At 40.5% G+C, this 18,433-nt stretch overlaps 1 protein-coding gene across 50 annotated transcripts in view; it reads left to right on the forward strand.

Moving 5' to 3' along the window:
• ANK3 (ankyrin 3) overlaps positions 1–18,433 on the forward strand; it is a 543,412-nt gene that overhangs the window by 321,468 nt on the left and 203,511 nt on the right. For 2 of the 50 annotated variants that reach the window (XM_072995144.2, XM_078390944.1), the window contains exon 1: positions 5,881–6,588. The exons of 47 other annotated variants lie outside the window; for them this stretch is intronic. In XM_072995144.2, the coding sequence (XP_072851245.2) occupies positions 6,565–6,588 (24 nt within the window). In that variant the 5' untranslated portion in view covers positions 5,881–6,564. Of the gene's footprint in view, positions 1–5,880; positions 6,589–18,433 lie in introns of those variants that run through there. One more of the 50 variants, XM_078390924.1, reaches the window with a different exon arrangement.

The raw sequence follows: 18,433 nt of genomic DNA on the forward strand, positions 1-18,433 counted from the left end.
ATTGGTTCCCAAAGCAGGGAACCGATCATCGCAAAGCGGAAAAACCCCATTCAAACCATCGTTTTGCGATTGCAAAAGCGATTGCAAAAATCTCACCATCAAGCGGATTGTCGTGAAATGGGGTAATCGTAGGAAAAACTAGCTTTGCTTAAAAATTGATTTTCACACTAATATTGAGAAAATACTGTAGAAAAGTTGGATATATTTACCCCAGATAGCATAAGATGAGAACATAATATGATCTGAAGTCACACAATTCAGTAACCTTGCTGAAGTTCAGAGTGTTGGAGTCAAATTGCTGCATAAGGTTGGAGACTGTGAACTCTCAGTTTTATTATGAAGAAAAGGTGAAGTACAATAATAATGTGCTCAGTTATGTTCTCCAGCAATCTACACAGAGGAAACAGTCAATCACTGTATTACTTACTTACTTACTTACTTACTTACTTACTTACTTACTTACTTACTTACTTACTTACTTACTTACTTACTTACTTACTTACTTACTTACTTACTTACTTACTTACTTACTTACTTACTTACATGCATACAGACAGACAGACAGACATGGACAGTTGGATGGAAGAATGCAAATCTGATGTCACAAAGGCAGAATTCAGAAATATATGGGTGGCTATTTCAGCCTTCACTAACACTTTTGATATTGACCTGAAAGGCCCAAATGTGAAACTGCTGAATTACAGTTTAGCAAGTAGTTTTGTTCTCTAGTTGGACTTGGGTAAAAAAATGGCTACATTCAGACATCCCAAAAAGCTACAGTTTATTGTTACAGCTAGCCTTTAGCTTGGATGTTCCCATTGTTCTTTCTCTTCCTGCACCTCTGCTTTTGCCTCTGTTTTAACTAACCAAAAACTGTTCTATCTGAATTCAGCAAATTGAGGTTGATTATTGTATTTGTAACTTGCTGGAAGCGAGCCAACTTCAAGCCATGAGTTGTGATCTTAGTCGAAATACCACCATTAAGAGAAAACACAGCTTAGGGTTCAGGTACAACATTACTAAACCATAGCAACTAAAAACTGAAATGTTCCTATTCTGCTAAACTAAGGTTTACTGTGATGTCCAAATGCAGCTGCTGGCTTTTTGTCCTCCTATGGATGCAAATTAATGTAAGTGTTCAAATATGTGTGTATTATCATAAAGAGCTATTGCTGTAAGTGTTTATTTTCCATACTTGAATACAACTATCTCAAACTACCCTTTTTGTAACCCACTGATAAGTGGGAGTCCACTAATTCCTGTCATCTGTTTTGCTGTCTACGCACAGAGAGAATAGACACAAATAACAGCCAGGCATAACTCCTGGTGTATTTGCTGAGGTAGAGTCTTTTGTGTGTTAAATTATATAGTCTGCTTTTTTGTTGTTTTTATTTTACAAAAAATGGTAGTTACAGCTGGTTTTTAAAGTGCCACAAAACTCCTGTTGTTGTTTTTCTTTTTCAAGTGATGATCAAATAGCATACATCTACCTCAGCCAGCTAGCAGGATGTTTCTATTTAAAACAAAGCATGGGCATAAGAAAGAAAACAGTCTTCTTCAGTAATGCTGGAACTGAGTAAACAGAAAAATCTCTGGTTTGGTAGCTTCTGAAAAACAGGCTGGACCAGTCCTCCTTTCAGGGGCAAACAGCTGATAAGCAGGATCACAAAAGCTTGTTTTAGGAGTGATTCCAGCCTACTGATAGTGTTCTTCTAAACAGCTGATTTGATGGCTATTTTTGGTGTTGTAGCATATCACAGTTACACATTCAGGGAATGAGTGGACATTACGGGCTAGTCAGGAATCTCAGGATAATTCTGCTTTGCCAGTCTCCTACCCCTGCAGTTCAGGGTCTTACTTGCCTTTTTTTTCCAGTTTAAAAATAGTAGAGGAAGTCTACCGAGTAGCCATGCTTAGTTATTTTGTGGGACTTCCTGCTTTGTGACTATTTTTAGCTGCAATGCAGTGTCCAAAGTGTTAACTAATAGAGTCATCATATTTCATAGTTGGCCACAGAAAATGGCAGTGGAAGAGGCAGAATGTTTCCTGGACCAAGTAAGCTTTTGCGGATGCTGTAACCAGAGTATTTTTTAATTTATATGAACTTGCATGGCACTTAATGAGTTTTAGCTTTAATTACCAGCATTGTAACAAAGCGACTTATATGGGGTAGTAATCTGTTTGTAGATAGACATGAAATATGTATTTATTTTGCTAATTGTTTTTAGTTTTACCTGTAAGTGAAACAGTGCTATTTTTTTCTTCCCCATATGATTGTGATGGTGCTTTCAAGATCAGGGCTGGTGAAGAGTTGTAAAGCTGTTTTGTGTCAAGGCAGAGGCCTTTGAATAGCTTGATGCATATTGTTTCATTCAGTTTTCCTTGAGTGGTATGTCAGAAGGCAATTTCTTCATGTACTTAATATATTAAACAACTATACCTTTTAAAACTGGAACTGATTTTATTAGTAAGGAAGTGAAAAAATGCTAAGATTCCTGCTGACCTTTTAACTCCAAATCCAGAAACTAAAAAAATCCTGCAAATTTAGCAATTATTTATTCTGATGACCTTAAAGGATGGTGCTTCTTTGGAAGAGGAATTACTCTTCAGAGTATTAATTTGCTGTATTAAGTAACAACACAGTAAAGTGCATAAAGCAATGAGTGCTAAAACAATTACATGCAGTGGGGACAGAATTGTGGAAGGATGTAAATAGTTTCCCTTTAGAACAGTATTGTTGTAAAGAGCAGTCACTGTAGTGAAGGTTATCTTTGCTGGCAATAAGAGAAAACATGCATCTTGAAGGTCACGAGCATTTACTGGAGAAATCATGATTTGCCTGATAAATTGTGTTGATTGAAGTACTTCAGAAATAATATAACAGCATTGTCTTGTGCAACCTTGATTAAATGTCAATATACTTCTGCATTCTAAATTTAAATTGCTCAGTATAATGAGGGAAAGGTATTCATTTGTTTCTGTTATGGGCAGGTACTATGACTGCGTGTGTGAAGGAGAAACACACACAAACACATTCACGCACAAATTTATTATATATACCCATTGCATTTCACTCACATAGTCTCATAACTTAATGTCCCGGTATATGAAATTAAGTAAAGGTTCCCCTTGACAATTTGTCCAGTCGTGTCCGACTCTAGGGCGCGGTGCTCATCCCTGTTTCCAAGCCATAGAGCCAGTGTTTTGTCCAAAGACAGTTCCCGTGGTCACGTGGCCAGCACGACTAGACATAGAACGCCGTTACCTTCCCACCGAGGTGGTACCTATTTATCTACTCACATTTTTACATGCTTTTGAATTGCTAGATTGGCAAGAGCTGGGACAAAGCGAGGGGAGCTCACTCCGTCGCGTGGATTTGATCTTACGACTGCTGGTCTTCTGATCTTGCAGCACAGAGGCTTCTGCGGTTTAACGCACAGCGCCGCCACTAACTGAGACATGATCAAGATGTGATATTTGCAAGGAAAGAAAGTATATATTTACAAAATAAATGTCTGGGACGTCTAGGGGGAGGATGGGATAGGGAACACAATGATTTTGAATCATGAGAATTATGCCCTTGTTGTATGTGAAATAATTTCTGTAAGCAGATTTTCAAACATGTCATGGCAACATCACTCATAGATTAAACCACACTGCAAAACATGTAGCAACATTAGCATGAGGGGCAAAAAAGACAGTAGCAGCCAAAACAAAGCACTTCGTGCCTTAAATGGCGGCATCTACTTGCAGTTGTGCCAGATTTACTTATACTGTTCCAATTTCTTTCTCTCCCCCCCCCTTCTACTTCTCGTTCCAATGACATTATCTCCAACATTGAACACATGGAAAATTGTTCTGTGTAGTTACTAGTATCTATATCTATAATTTATTTTTTTTTAATTACACTCTCTTTGTGCAGTGCCATACATAGCCAAAATCACACTGTCCTTGCCTAAAATTTAGCAGGCAGATTTGGATAGGTTGGCAAGGGCATGTAAATATGTTTCAAAAACTCCTTGATGTGTATCCCTCTCAATCGGACAATGCTCAGCAACACAGAATGTTGCGTTATTAAGAGGAAAAAGTTTAATAAATTGCTGATAGGAAGCATGGAATGAAGTGGTTGGAGTAGGAGCGTGGTAAAAAGACCTACAAATATTCAAAGGTTATAAAGAAAAGTTACAGTACCTAATTGTCTGACTAGGTTATTTCCCAGTTTGCACTAAGAAGCAATTTTAAAATACCCCTAGTGACACATAGGCATGTTACCCATAAAGTATCAATGGGAAAATCCACGAATTTAATGTTGCTGGAATTGGACATGGGTTTCTAACATGTTTCCTGGTAAATGCCCGAATGGAGGGAAGGAACCCTTAGCAGCCCAGTGAGGAGTGAGCAGGTACAGTGGGCATAAAATGCTTACTGACTATTGAGGAAGACGGAGAGAGAAAACTGGTGGGTCAATGGAATGGAGTGATTGGACACAAGCACTCTGCACTGCGATACTCTGTTGCAACACCTTGGTTGTGCCCACTGTTTCTGATATTCAGCTATGACTGTTGTTGTTTATGTAGCAGAAACTGCACTGTCCTCACACTGTGTGTGTTGAGGGCCAAGTTATCAGTAGATCTGGGGAAATTGAGAACAAAATACCGTTTAAAAAAAACAACAACCAAAGGAGAGGTTGAAGATTAAGCATACTCAGTGCCCACAGGGTGCTGACTGCTGGGAAACCAGAAGTAGTATAAATTAAAGAGTCACCAGGCAAGGTGTGGCTAACTGTGAACGATAACTTGTAATAATCCTTGCTGCAACATGTTGTTGCTGCAGTTCTTGCTGATTCTTATGCTAAGGTTGTTCTCTGCCCACTAGACATTTTATTCTGTCTGCAGAAACTGTAGCCAGATGTGCCGAGCACGTACAATTTATCAGAAATTTTTAATTAAATGTTTATCCTTACAGAAAATTAGATTGTAGTTAGCTGTTGTTCTGTGACTCCATGTTGCTTCCATTATGGGAACCCTAATAGGATTTTCAAAGGGTGTAAGATTAAAGAGTGGTTTACCATTTCCTCCTCCTACCCCCAGCAAGTTTCCATGACTGAGCAGGGATTTAAACCCTAGTATCTTGAGTCCTGGCCTAACATGCTATCTGCTTCATATAGTTATACAGAGCAGCCTTTATCTAAAAGACCTCATATGGCAATAGTTGTTAATGACCAAAGTGGGGGCAGAGGAGGGCTAACTCCAATATTTTCTGGCAGTGTGCTGTTCCTTGTTCCAGTTACCCATGTCATTTAGGAGCATTTACTGTGTAGACCGCAGATGATGGGGGGAGGGAAGCATTAAGCATTTTATGGCAGTGCAGGTAGGTACATTTCCCTAGACGTGCATCAGATCGGAGATGCATTGAGTCCCTTTCTAAGTGAATATTCAACTTCATGAGACTTAGAGAAGAATCTAGCTTATATGTACACATTAACAAACATTTAATTGGTAGTTAGAAGATATGTCATAGTGCTGGACTACAGCCCGTTTACGAGACAAGAAGAAAGTTTGTTCTGCACAGTCCAAATTAAGTTTGCCCTCAGCAGAATTAGCTGGAATACTGAATACCCGGAATGGTCTACTATCAACACACCAAGCCTCCTCTGGGCATGGATGCCTGTTGCAAGGTGGCATCTGAGTCCCTTGATCTGCTTCATTTATTTGCTTTTGCAGTGCCAGTAACATTATGCAAGGTGTTAGCTTTGTGCCCCAGGGAGGGAAAAAACAAGAGAAATCCATAGAGTAGGAGGACGTTCAATAGCTATTAGGCAAGAGAGCTAAAATAGATTCCACATGGTTAGAGGCAATACATATTTCTCTGTACCACTGTCTGGCAATCAGCATGAAGAGATGGCTTTAAACTTTTGGAAACAGAATATTGTACTGAGCTAATTTACCAACACAAGAATCAAGGTCTTATTTCTGTGTATCCTCAAAGAAGTGGGGCTGGTGTATTGGTTAAAAAAAAAAACAAGGCAGAAGTACTTTAAACCTGTTAAATACAGGCCTAAAATAGTTAGACAGTATTAATCATAATTATGTTGTGCTGATCATTTACAGCAGTTTCCTTATGTCATAGCCTTTTATAATACATTAGCCCAAGGTTTGTAGTGTATGTGCAGAACTCCAAGCATGTGCAGGAAATGTTGAGAAATATCTGAGAAGGACTGGTGTATTTAAACTCAGAGAGATATGAGGTTTTATGCCAGTTTGCCACTGCAGGATTTGAAAGCCTCAATTGCAACCTTACCATGCTTTTCAAGTCTGTGTTGTGATTACTTTAGCATCCAAGCTACACTTAGTGGAAATGTGTACAGATGGGTTATGCTGAAGCTGAAATTGTTCTGCCCTAAAGCAGAGGCTTTGGAAGTGTACGGCCGACCCACTGGACACTGTTCACGGGCATTAATGCAATTGTGGTGTTTTGTAAAAGGCTGAGCAAGAGCTAAATTCCCTGTCACTGCACACAGAGATGGCTCACACAGAGGACACAATATGCCACATGAATTGAACTATGGCTGGGAGCATTTCTGAAAGGGTACAGTACTTTTTCGTTCATTCTTGTTTTCTGTTTGCTTCTACTACAGCCATTGCTCATTTTAGCATCTGTTTAAAAGTGTTTTCTTTGTTATAAAGCCCACACTTAGCAAAAACAGTGAAAACAACATCTGATCTATCATTTGGGCTGCACTGCATATTATTCAGAAGCAAATTTGTTAACAAAGGTTAATGTGGTACAGGTTTCTCAAAGTATTTGTGAAAGGATTTAGTAGGAATAGCCTATTACACAGGATAGGATTATTGTTAGCTGAATGAATAGGAGTGAGAATGTTTCTGTCTTCAATAACTGAACTCAGAGCTTTATTCTTATTACGTAGTGGTGTTTTAAAATACAGTATCAAGTCTGTTGTCTTGCTTTGCTTGAACTAATAAAAAATGATCTGACCTACTCTCTGCATTTACCTGATCAGACAGAGATTTTTCTCATGAAAAATGTTTGTAGAACTGTTGTATGCTTTCTGATTCCACCGTTAGAATAAGCCAGTATGAAGGCATGACTCTCACTTTGAGCTTGAATTATCCTGGTTTCCATTGTCAGACAAGCTGGTGTTTCAAAGGAGTCATGCACATCTGGAATGCCATTGTGAGGTGATAGTTATATAGTGTCAAGTCAGAAAGTCTGGTACCTGAACAGCTTCCTAAGAGTTCTATAGATCTTTATTAGACCCCTAAGGAAATTCAGAACTCTTTGTTCACATTGCTGGCATTTATCCCCAAAGAAGGGTTAATTTCAGTGTGAACTAGACAACCATTTCCAATAATTTCAAAGTTCATCTCACCAGCAAGATAAAATAAGTTGCTCCATTGCTGGAATGATTCTGGATAACATCAGTTTGCCTATTTCTGCAAGCTTTATTCATCTACATTGCTTCGGTGGATCAAAATAGAAGAGTTACAGAAAACATAACTTTTAAAGAAATTACAGGCAAATTTCAGTAACAGAAAGCAGTCTTGCAGCTATGAAATTCTAGGTACAAAGGCTTAAAAAATATATGAAAATTAAATTTAATTTGCAGGCAAATTAATATTTTAATTACATTCTAAAAATGCAGGAGGATATAGTCTGAAAAGGTACAAAAAGCAGAGAGTTGATCTTTTAAAATAGCAAAGTTCTTAAACCTAAAAATATGTGAAAGATAAAAATAAATTTCTTAGCCTTTAAGTGTATCTAGACACATTAAAAAGTTAGTAAACAATGTTGTCAGCCAGCTAAGCTAGCCATCTAAGGAAAATAATCTGTGTTGTCCTCATCTGTTTGGTGGTGGTGGTCATCATGCTGTTGCCTGATGAACCTCTGTATCTGTGTTGTTGGTATACTGTGTGTGTGTGGTGTCTCACATGTCTTACCTCCCTACGCTTATATTTCTTTTGATTGTTTACATTTCCCTTCATCTGTAAACAATTGGATTTTGCTGGTGTGGTAAACTGCAATTAATAATAATGTGCCATCAAGGTTTTCTACGCAGAGAGTATTAAGTAGTAGTTTACCATCTTGCCCAAGGCCACACAGCCTGGCTTTACTCCCAGGAGGCACAATGGGGGAATTGAACTCCTGTTCTCCAGCCAGAGAAGCCAGATACCTAACTCACTGAGCTGTCCATCCAGCTATCCTCTATATAGAGTCAGAAAGTTTTTAATGAAAATCTCTGTTGCTTTTACCAGGGTGGCAAAGTATAGCTCTCATTAATTACTAGACTAGCAAGTTGCCACTATGACTGATAGTTGCTTTTGTTTAGACTGAATGGATTGTCGCACCTGTGGGAATAGATAACTAGTTCCATAGTATTTTACTACATAGGCAAAATGCCATGAGTGTAAAGTGCTGGTGAACTGATTTGGTCAGGTACCAATTTGCTTAATCTGTATTTTAGGGCTCCGAGAGTTTTTTTTTCCTTCTCAATTGTTTTGCGCTTCCTTATCAATTGTTTACAAGTTTTTGAGGCCATGCTATTTTGCATTGACTGGGCTTTCAGACCTGGCTGGATAGCTGGGTAATATTTTCACGGTGACTTTTAGTAAAGTGCTGCTCAGACATTTTTGTTTTAAGTACAATATATGTTTTCAGGGTTATATTTTTACAGCCTCCTTCATTATTTTAGTACTCTATGCATTCAAAATGTCAACCCTTGATAAGAGCACATTGAAAGCTGCCTTAAATAAAGTGGACCCTCAACTTACAGACAGCTCGACTTACAGACTTTTCGAGTTACAGACTTCTGTGGCCGCAAAATTTAGATTCGACTTGCAGCCGGAGAATCGACCTGCAGATCAGAAAAAAAACAAAATGGGACAAAAATAGATTAAAAACTGCCAGTTATGGGATTAATCGGTTTTCAATGCATTGTAGGTCAATGAAGATTCGACCTACAGACTTTCCGACTTGCAGCCACCATTCCAATACGGATTAATTCTGTAAGTAGAGGGTCCACTGTACTGGGTTAGGCCACTGGTCTTTTTGCTGCAGTGATTATCTAATCTGATTGGCAGAAACTCTCTAAATCATGAGGGAGAAGGGAAATATTATTAAGATTAGTTTTCCAACAGTTCTATGGAATTTATGCTCTTGCCTGCTTTCCCTAGCTGTTCCTGTTTATCAGGAACAGCCCACACATTCTAGCCCTGATCTCTGGAAACATGGATCTCATATTTTGTCCAACTTTTGCTTCTTGGTGATGTTACAAATATAAGTTGCAAAGCTGAGTTGCAGGCAGACTTTGGGAAAGGTACTTTTTGGACAACAACTCCAAGAATCCCCCAGCCTGCTATTGGCCCTGAACTGTTGGATGTTCTGGGAGTGGCGGTTTGAAACAACTGTTACTAGCTGTGGTTTTGCTGGTATTATTTTGCTTCAGAGTTCTGCTCCCTTCTTGTGGTCTGAAGAAATAAAATTGCACTAGTGAATTATGCAGCTTGTTTAAATAAATAAATAAATAAATAAACAAAAAAATAATAAATAAATAAGTAAATAAATAAAGAAATAAATAAAGTATGAGTATACACGTCTCCCTAGAATTGCACAGATCTGAGCAGCATGGTTTTTGTTACACATTTTAAAAATACATACATACTGTGCTGTTATTTTTCTCCAAGAAGTGGCATGAGAAACGGGGTCTCAGCCTTACGTAAAGCCCTGTTGTTGGCAGTGCCGTGTCCTCCAGTCTGATGGTAGCAGCCTGGCCAGCACCCTTTCCTGTCATAGCGGCTTCACATGGTGCCCAGGGAGGGTGGTGGGCCATGCCAGGAAGCTGATGCGGGTCAGGAGAGGGGTGTGAGTGTCTGTTAATCAACTGTTTATGCTTTGTAGTTATGTTTAGGGGTTAAATAAAAGTTATATGCGGGTTTTGAACTACATGGATCCAGGATGCTTAACCCCAGAATTGTTGAAGGGAGAAAATAGAAAAAGTGCCGTGGCTCATCGTAGAATGTGTGCTTTATCTGAAAGATGTTGCCAAGGTAGGAATAACAAATTACAATCCAATGCCATCATAAACACACAACAGCCCGAATTCTGTTGCTTAGGGAAGATTCTTAACTTTAAATCCTTTCCTAGCTTTTGGAATAGAGTGATTGCTGTTGCTGTTCTTGAGGGTGGATGCACATATGCTTGTAAGAATCACAGTGGGGGGTCACTTTTGTTGATATATTCATTGCGGTGTGATTTGGAGACTGTAGCATGGCACCCTAGCATGTGCTGAAACCCCCAGGAGGGGAAAACAAAACTGCTAGTAAATGTTGGTAAACATGGAAGCAGATCAGCTCTTCGAGACTGAGATTATAGAGATAGGCAGTGGTGTTTTTTTTGTGGGGGGGATTATAATTCCCAGTATGTCAAGACAACATGCCATCACTACGACCTGGTGGGTTCTATTCTCACCCCTCCAACCCATAAACACATACACTTCTCGTTCCCATCGCTGTCACATGGCCCAGGAAGAACCCATTCTTTAATTTTTTTAACATTTTATTAATTTTTCAATCTATGTACATTTAATCATGCTTGTTAAACATCATGTTACATGGGTTGCTTACGATCATTTGTTCTTTGCATCTTTGTGTCTTCTCAGTTGTCTCTTCAAAATCTATACAGTACATTTTTAAACATTTAAACCGTTCATATGTGTGTTTTAGTATACAATATTGACTACTTTTATACAAATTTTCTTTATATAATTGTTTAGCCATTTCTTTCTCCACATTTTCTATCATGTCCATATCAACAACTAATATATATTCATTAAGTACTTTTGTTTTGCCCCATCTTTATATCTAACTTACATTTATCTTAAAAGCCACCATGTTATGCCTTTACCCTGATGAATGATCCTTTACTTCAATTTAATTCCCCTTTTAATATATAAGATTACTCCTTTCCCTTATGATGTCACTTCAATTTGTAGCTTTTCATGTCGCCTTTATGGATCCAAGCAGACATTGTAGCAGCTCCAGTACCATAAAAATAACATGGAAGGTATCTAGTCCCACAGGGTTGAAACATTGCCCTTTTAGATTACAGGTCACAGAATTCCTCAGCCAGACTGAACAGTGGCTAGCTTTGAACAGCCTGCCACGTGGCCACCATAGCCTATTCTAATCCCCACTTCTGTATGCATTTCTAGTATATATTGCCTAGTTATGTCAGTTTTTCATTTTGTGCAGTACCTTAGCACCTTATTGGCAGCCAAATATTACATAAAGTTGTTTTCTACTAGTGAATGTTTGCTTTAAATTAGTTTAACGGGAGCTTTTCTGGTCTGACCCTCCTTTTCTTCAGATGTATATAGTTCATATTTTGTCTTAGTCATATTGCTCATTTACATGTAGAAATAATAATCTCAGTCCAACAATTGCAATAAAAGATTAGCAGTAAAACATCCCTTCCCAAACTATGATGACAATATATGCAACATGCTTTGAATGGCTGAACCATCCTGTAAATCAGTGGTTCTTAACCTTTGTTACTCAGATGCTTTTGAACTGCAACTCCCAGAAACCCCAGCCAGCACAGCTGGTGGTGAAGGCTTCTGGGAGTTGCAGTCCAAAACTCCTGAGTAACCCAAGGTTAAGAACCAGTGGTGTAAATCAGTGATTCTTAACCTTTGTTACTCAGATGTTTTTGAACTGCAACTCCCAGAAACCCCAGCCAGCACAGTTGGTGGTGAAGGCTTCTGGGAGTTGCAGTCCAAAACTCCTGAGTAACCCAAGGTTAAGAACCAGTGGTGTAAATCAGTGATTCTTAACCTTTGTTACTCAGATGTTTTTGAACTGCAACTCCCAGAAACCCCAGCCAGCACAGCTGGTGGTGAAGGCTTCTGGGAGTTGCAGTCCAAAACTCCTGAGTAACCCAAGGTTAAGAACCAGTGGTGTAAATCAGTGATTCTTAACCTTTGTTACTCAGATGTTTTTGAACTGCAACTCCCAGAAACCTCAGCCAGCACAGTTGGTGGTGAAGGCTTCTGGGAGTTGCAGTCCAAAACTCCTGAGTAACCCAAGGTTAAGAACCAGTGGTGTAAATAATGCTCATTTTGGATGTTTGAATAATTGGTTGTTGCCAGGCCAAGAACATTTTTGGCCACTAAGTTTTACTTGTACTACTGGTTAATTTTAATTGATAAAGTCAATGCCTCCGTTGCTCTGAGCACATCTAAAGGATATAATTGGACCTTGCCAACAACTGTGTTTTTAGTAGTAATGCAGAGAGGGAATAAAGCCAGGAAAAAAAAGACTATTAGGGTAACTTCCTAGGAAAATCCTATGAATTGTTGCAGTTGACAATCACTGTATCATATTTTGAAGTTGTAACTTTTGAAACTGTGACTTTAGCACTTTAAGCACATGTTTCACAAATACAAATTCTGACAAAAGTTTTGTTTTAGGGCTTTGAAAAAAGATTTTCTCTTGATGCAGCACATTTATTAATGTGCCATATCACTAGCAGCAGCCTTCTCCCTTTTAGTTCGCTTGTTCTCTATAGAACCTAAAATGTAGTGTTTAGTCTTAGCATTTGTGGATTTATTCTAAAACAAATTACTTTCATAAGTAGGTAGTGATGAAAATCATAGTTTGGAGTAAAAAGAAAGAATGAATTGATAGGTTTCATCTGTAGCCCAAAAGGTAATTTTTCTCTGGTCCAGCTGCCACTTTTCTGTGGTCAATTGCACAGTGTGTTAACTGGGCAGTCATATGGTACAGAAAGCAATGATATACTGTAATGATCTGCCTAATATATACTTCCTCAACTTGAAAAGCTAGATTCAAAATAAAAGTTCCTGGAAACATGACTTTTATTTTTAGGTTGCTGTGATTGAAGGGGTAATATGGCCATTGACGCTGAAGGCTTATTTCATGTCCCACTACCTAAGAGGCTACACTGATGGCTATACAGTACAAGGTGTGACCTTTCCTATAGCAACATCTTTACTGTGAAGCTCCCTCACTAGGGAGAGTACATGGTCCCTGCTTCAGACAGTCTGTGAGTATTCCATTTCTGCTAGATTTTAATAGTTTTGTCATTCTTGCCCTTATATTTGTTAATGCTGTTATCATGATGTGGTCCTGATCCTGGCAGTGGTGATCCAATGGCATTTTTTTTACAAAGACACACCCCCATTCCAAGATTCCTAAAGGCTTTCCAGGGCAAAAGGGTGCCCTAGGGAGTCTTGGAACCTGAACAGGAAGGATAAGAAACTTTCTATTAGTATAAATTAAATATTTCTAGCACCCTCTCTGGATTATAGTGAAGTAAATTTACACAGCAGGATCATTTTCTAATTTCTGTATATAAATGCATATACTTCACTCTCAGTATTATAGCCCTAACTAAATGGGTTATATATGTATCTGCATTTCTAGATTGCATTCCATGCATTGAAGAGATGAACTATAATTTGTAGAAGGTTGTCTACCTGTAGATCCATAATCACAAAACCATGAAATTTGGACTCCTGAAGATTATCATACATGCAGGTTGAGAAAACCTAGGTGTCCATACATTTTTTTTATTTGGACGTTGTTTTGTTTATAATTAATCACTTAATCACTCTTAATATAGATTTATCTGTAGCATGCAGTGCTATCTTCCATCATTAGGTAACAAATTTCTCTCACCAGCTGAGAGGAAGCTATTAGGCTTGCCGTGTTCATTTCCACACAAAGCAGCCTTTAGGCAGATCCATGTGTGCAAGACGCACAATTTGAAAAGGTGTTTGACAGATACAGCTGAGTGAGGCAAGGGAAGAGAATGTGAGCATATGAGAAAGAAAAATTCACTTGAGTGAACAGGTGAATGGGGAAAGGGAAAGATCACATGTGTGGGAAGGAGAGAGAATGAGCACTTCTCTCCAAGGAGGCAGGGAGAACACCCGGTTAGTAGATATGGGGAAAGAAAGACAATCTGGGTGGATGGTGAAAGAAGATTTGCATGTCAAGGACAGAGTAGATTGTGGAGAGGAAGGTTGTATGGGTTATGTGAACGAGAGCAGAGGAACGTGTAGGTGAGTGGGAGACTACAAGCTCTTGGGTGCAAAAAAATAATAGTAAAAGGGTTTTCTCTGAATTCTCCAAAGATTGATACTTCTGCTAGCAGATAAATTATTTTGGAAGGCTTTACTCTATTTGAACAATTAGTTGCATAGGTTTCCTGAAGTTTGGCTGGGTTGAATAAAAGAGGAATGATTTGTTGATCTGCATTTTATGCATAGTTTCATGGCACAACCTTTCAATAAAATAATGAGGAAGTGTGCAGATGCAGTTACCTGCTATTGGTGGCCCTGTAAATGAGCCATAAATACTGGAGGTGGCTCCACATGTCAGTGCCTGTGCCAGTAAAACAGGGCACATTTCAAAGGTGCTCTGTGTGACAAACCCAGACCTACTGGGATCTATCACACAGTTACTAAGCTGCCACCAACCATTCCCTATAATAAGTCACACAGACCAGGGATGGATTTTTAAACAATAAAAGAATAAGGTTTATTTTAAATACAAACAGGGTAAATAAAACAATCAGGTGAATAAAATAAAGTAACGTGGCTTATTCTCACACACACAAGCATACAGTTTGGTTCACCTAGAACCTTTAACTTAAAGCACAGACCCTGAACCCATCAGTTCTGGCTAACCAACAGACCCCTGAACCTTTCAGGCTGGTACTCTGACACACAGTAGTACCCTGTCAGACACCCAGACTCCCACAACAGCCTCTTCTTCCCCAGCTGCTGCTTCGTCCCAACCCAGTGTCTCACAGTCTGTCTCAGCATCTACTCTTCACCACACAGGCATCACATATTTATACAGTACAGCCCCTCCTCCTGATGTCCCGCCTTCCACTCCCCATAGGATGGAACTTTCCCTCCAAACCCATGACAGACAGGTAACATCAGTGCTGTTATGTAACACCTCCCCTCTTTAAAAGTTGTTTTGTAGGGGGAAAGCTAAAAGTGCTTTTCACCAAAAAAACAACCTGCATAAAATACACAACAACATTTATACATACCATATAATACTTACATATACTTACACTCCAAGTTAACCATAGCAAATATGCATTTAAACATTTTACCATATACAGTACATCAATTTACCTTTATTAATACCAACCAAATTCAAAACCAGGTACATTTTAACTTTTTGTTTTCATTATATACATATAGTCCATGTTCTTTCGCCGTCTTCAGTCTTCAGGTCTTCTTGATAAGGCGTCAGCAACACAGTTCACTGACCCTCTGACCACCTTCACTTCAAAGTCATAGTCCTGTAGGTTTAAAGCCCACCTCATAAGTTTGCTATTGTGGGTTTTCATTGTCTTTAACCATTGCAATGGTGAATGGTCAGTACACAGAACAAAATGTCTTCCCCAGATGTAAGGCTTGGCCTTCTGGATCGCGTAGACTATGGCCAAACACTCCTTCTCCACGGTTGCCAAATGTCTCTCACCTTTTTGAAGTTTCCTACTCAGGTAGGACACTGGATGCTGGTCACCATTCTCATCCTCTTGGCACAGAACTGCTCCTACCCCGCTGTTAGACGCGTCGGTGTAGATGATAAACTCCCGGTCGAAGTCTGGAGCACGCAGGACAGGATAGTTGATTAACGCCTCCTTCAACCTCTGGAACGCCGCCTCACAGTCGCCGGTCCACGGGATGCGGTCATCAGCCTTCTTCCTCGTCAGATCGGTCAGCGGAGCCGCAATCTCGCTAAACCTCGGGATGAACTTTCTGTAGTAGCCCACCAACCCAAGAAATGATTTGACTTTTTTCTTGGTGTTGGGTCTAGGCCAATCACGAACAGCTTCTATTTTGGCCTCCAGGGGTTTTATCATTCCTCCCCCTACCATGTGACCCAAGTATTTTATTTCTGGGCTACCCAGCTGACACTTGCTGGCCTTTACTGTTAGCCCTGCTGCACTTAACCTCTGCAGCACTAACTCCAGGTGTATCAGGTGATCTTCCCAGGTATTACTGAAGATCCCTATGTCGTCAATGTAGGCCACTGTAAAGTCACTGAGCCCTGCCAAGGTCTGGTCCATCAGCCTTTGGAATGTGGCTGGTGCATTTCTGAGACCAAAGCTCAGGACTCGAAACTCATAGAGACCAAAAGGGCTGCAAAAGGCAGTCTTTTCTTGATCCCTGGGATCAATTCTTAATTGCCAATATCCCTTTACCAGGTCCAATGATGAGATGAACCGACAACCCCCTATGGTTTCAATCAGGTTGTCTAGCCTGGGCATTGGGTAGGCATCAGGAGTGGTTACACGGTTTAATTTCCTGTAATCAACACAAAACCTAATGCTCCCATCAGGCTTGTCCACAAGGACTATCGGAGAGGACCAAGGACTAGAAGAGGGGACGATTATGTTCTCCCTCAGCATTTCGTCCAACTCCTTCCGCACCTTGTCCCTATAGGGTCCCGTTACTCGGTATGGGGATACTGCCTGCGGGGGTGCATCCCCTGTGTGGATCCGATGCATCACTCCCTTCACTATCCCCGGCTTGTTGGAAAACACCTGTTGATATTTATTAAGCAGCATTTTTAGTTCTTGCTGCTGGTCTTGGGTGAGTGCAGGACTGATCTTTACCTCCTCTGGGTTGTATTTTACTTCCCCTCTACCCTCCCAGAAGGGTAATTCAGCTTCCTCACTCTCAGCTGCTTTTATCGCGAATAAAACCCTCTGTTCCCCTCTGTAGTAGGGTTTTAGGGCATTCACATGAACCACCCTCCTTGCTTGGTTCTCCTCCTGCTCTATTAGGTAGTTCAGGTCTGACATCTTAGAAATGACCCTATATGGTCCTGCCCATTTGAGCTGCAGTTTATTCTCTCTGCAGGGCCTAAGCCAAAGCACTTCCTCCCCTGGGTCAAAGTGCCTCTCTCTAGCTTTGTGGTCATACCATGTTTTCTGTCTGACCTTCTGAGCTTGCAGGTTTTCTGCTGCCAGCTCTAGATTTCTCCTTAGGTCATTCATCAAGGTGTCTATGTATGTCACAACATCTTGTGGGTCATCCTGGGTGATCTGCTCCCAATTTTGTTTGATCAAATCAAGAGGCCCTTTCACCCCTAAGTGTGCAGCAAACATGTCAGAGTGACCCCTTTGTAAGATCATGGGGCGATACTTTTCAGGTACCACCAGCTGACTTCTGATCCCATCTCCCCCTTTTGAGATATTTCTCAGGGTCTCTCTATATAAAATCCCCTTTTTCTCCAGAAATCTCACTGGGGTTTCAGGTGTTAGCTGAGCGTCAGTCACCTGTTCAAAACACTTTTGGAGAGTGGCGTCTGCCTTTTGCTCCTGTCCAAATCTGCTGTCTGTGGTTAAGGTTTCCACCACAGCTTCTGAACTCCTCTCTGCTTCCGTCTCTGGCTCATCATTACCCCCCTGAACTGTCCCCGTGGTGGCTTGTGAGCGTGTAATCACTAGCACCCGTTTCACATGTTCAGCCAGGTCATTTCCCACGAGCACGGCTGCTGGCAGAGTCGATGAAATCGCTATCCGCCAATCTCCCCTCCAGCCTTGAAAGTTGACAGGTACCTCTGCTACTGGCAGAGAGATTATCTGCCCCTCAATCCCTGCCACCTTCATGCTCTCATTTGGGATTATAAACTCCCTAGGGATGATATCTGGATGGCACAGGGTTACCTGGGAACAAGTGTCCCGCAGCCCCCTATACTGACGGTCAAGTATTCCTACGTCCACCCCTGCTGTCTCAAACAACTGAGAATCTGTTTTTATCAGCAAGCAGCGCTTTACCTCCATAAGAGGACCATTTTCCCCAGCCTGATCAGCAGAGGCAGCTGTCCCAGACTGAGTAGCCATGGCAACAGGCTCCCTCTGTGACACTGAGCCTTGCTCTTTCTGGACACAGAACACAGCTTTTGGCTTGGTCCCACTAGAATTCTGAGGCACCATTCCCTTTAGCTGCTTTAATTTCTCACACTCTGAGATTAGATGACCCTTTCCCTGACAGAAATAGCATTTTCTGGTATATTTTGATTCTCTCTCCTCTGGTTTCGGTTTTCCCTCCAAATTCTGAGGGCTTGGTTTCATGCCTGAGGGCTTCCCTTCACCATGGGCCCCTCCCCCTTGCTGGCTTTTCCCTGGTCCCTGAGAGTACTTGCTGTAGGTTTCTTTGGGTTTACCTACAGATTTCCCCTCACCCAAGGGCTTTCTTATTTGAGAAATAAAATCTGCGATCTCTGCGGCTGCTGCCACAGATTTCGGTTTCCTTTCCCTCACCTGGAATTTCAATTCCCCATGCAGGACTGAATAGAACTGTTCCAGGGCTATCAAGTCTTTAAGCTGCTCATAGGTCTCTGTCCCTTCCTGCGATAGC

Source organism: Pogona vitticeps, chromosome 3 (genome assembly GCF_051106095.1).
Source record: "Pogona vitticeps strain Pit_001003342236 chromosome 3, PviZW2.1, whole genome shotgun sequence".
In the NCBI taxonomy this organism is placed as follows: domain Eukaryota; kingdom Metazoa; phylum Chordata; class Lepidosauria; order Squamata; family Agamidae; genus Pogona; species Pogona vitticeps.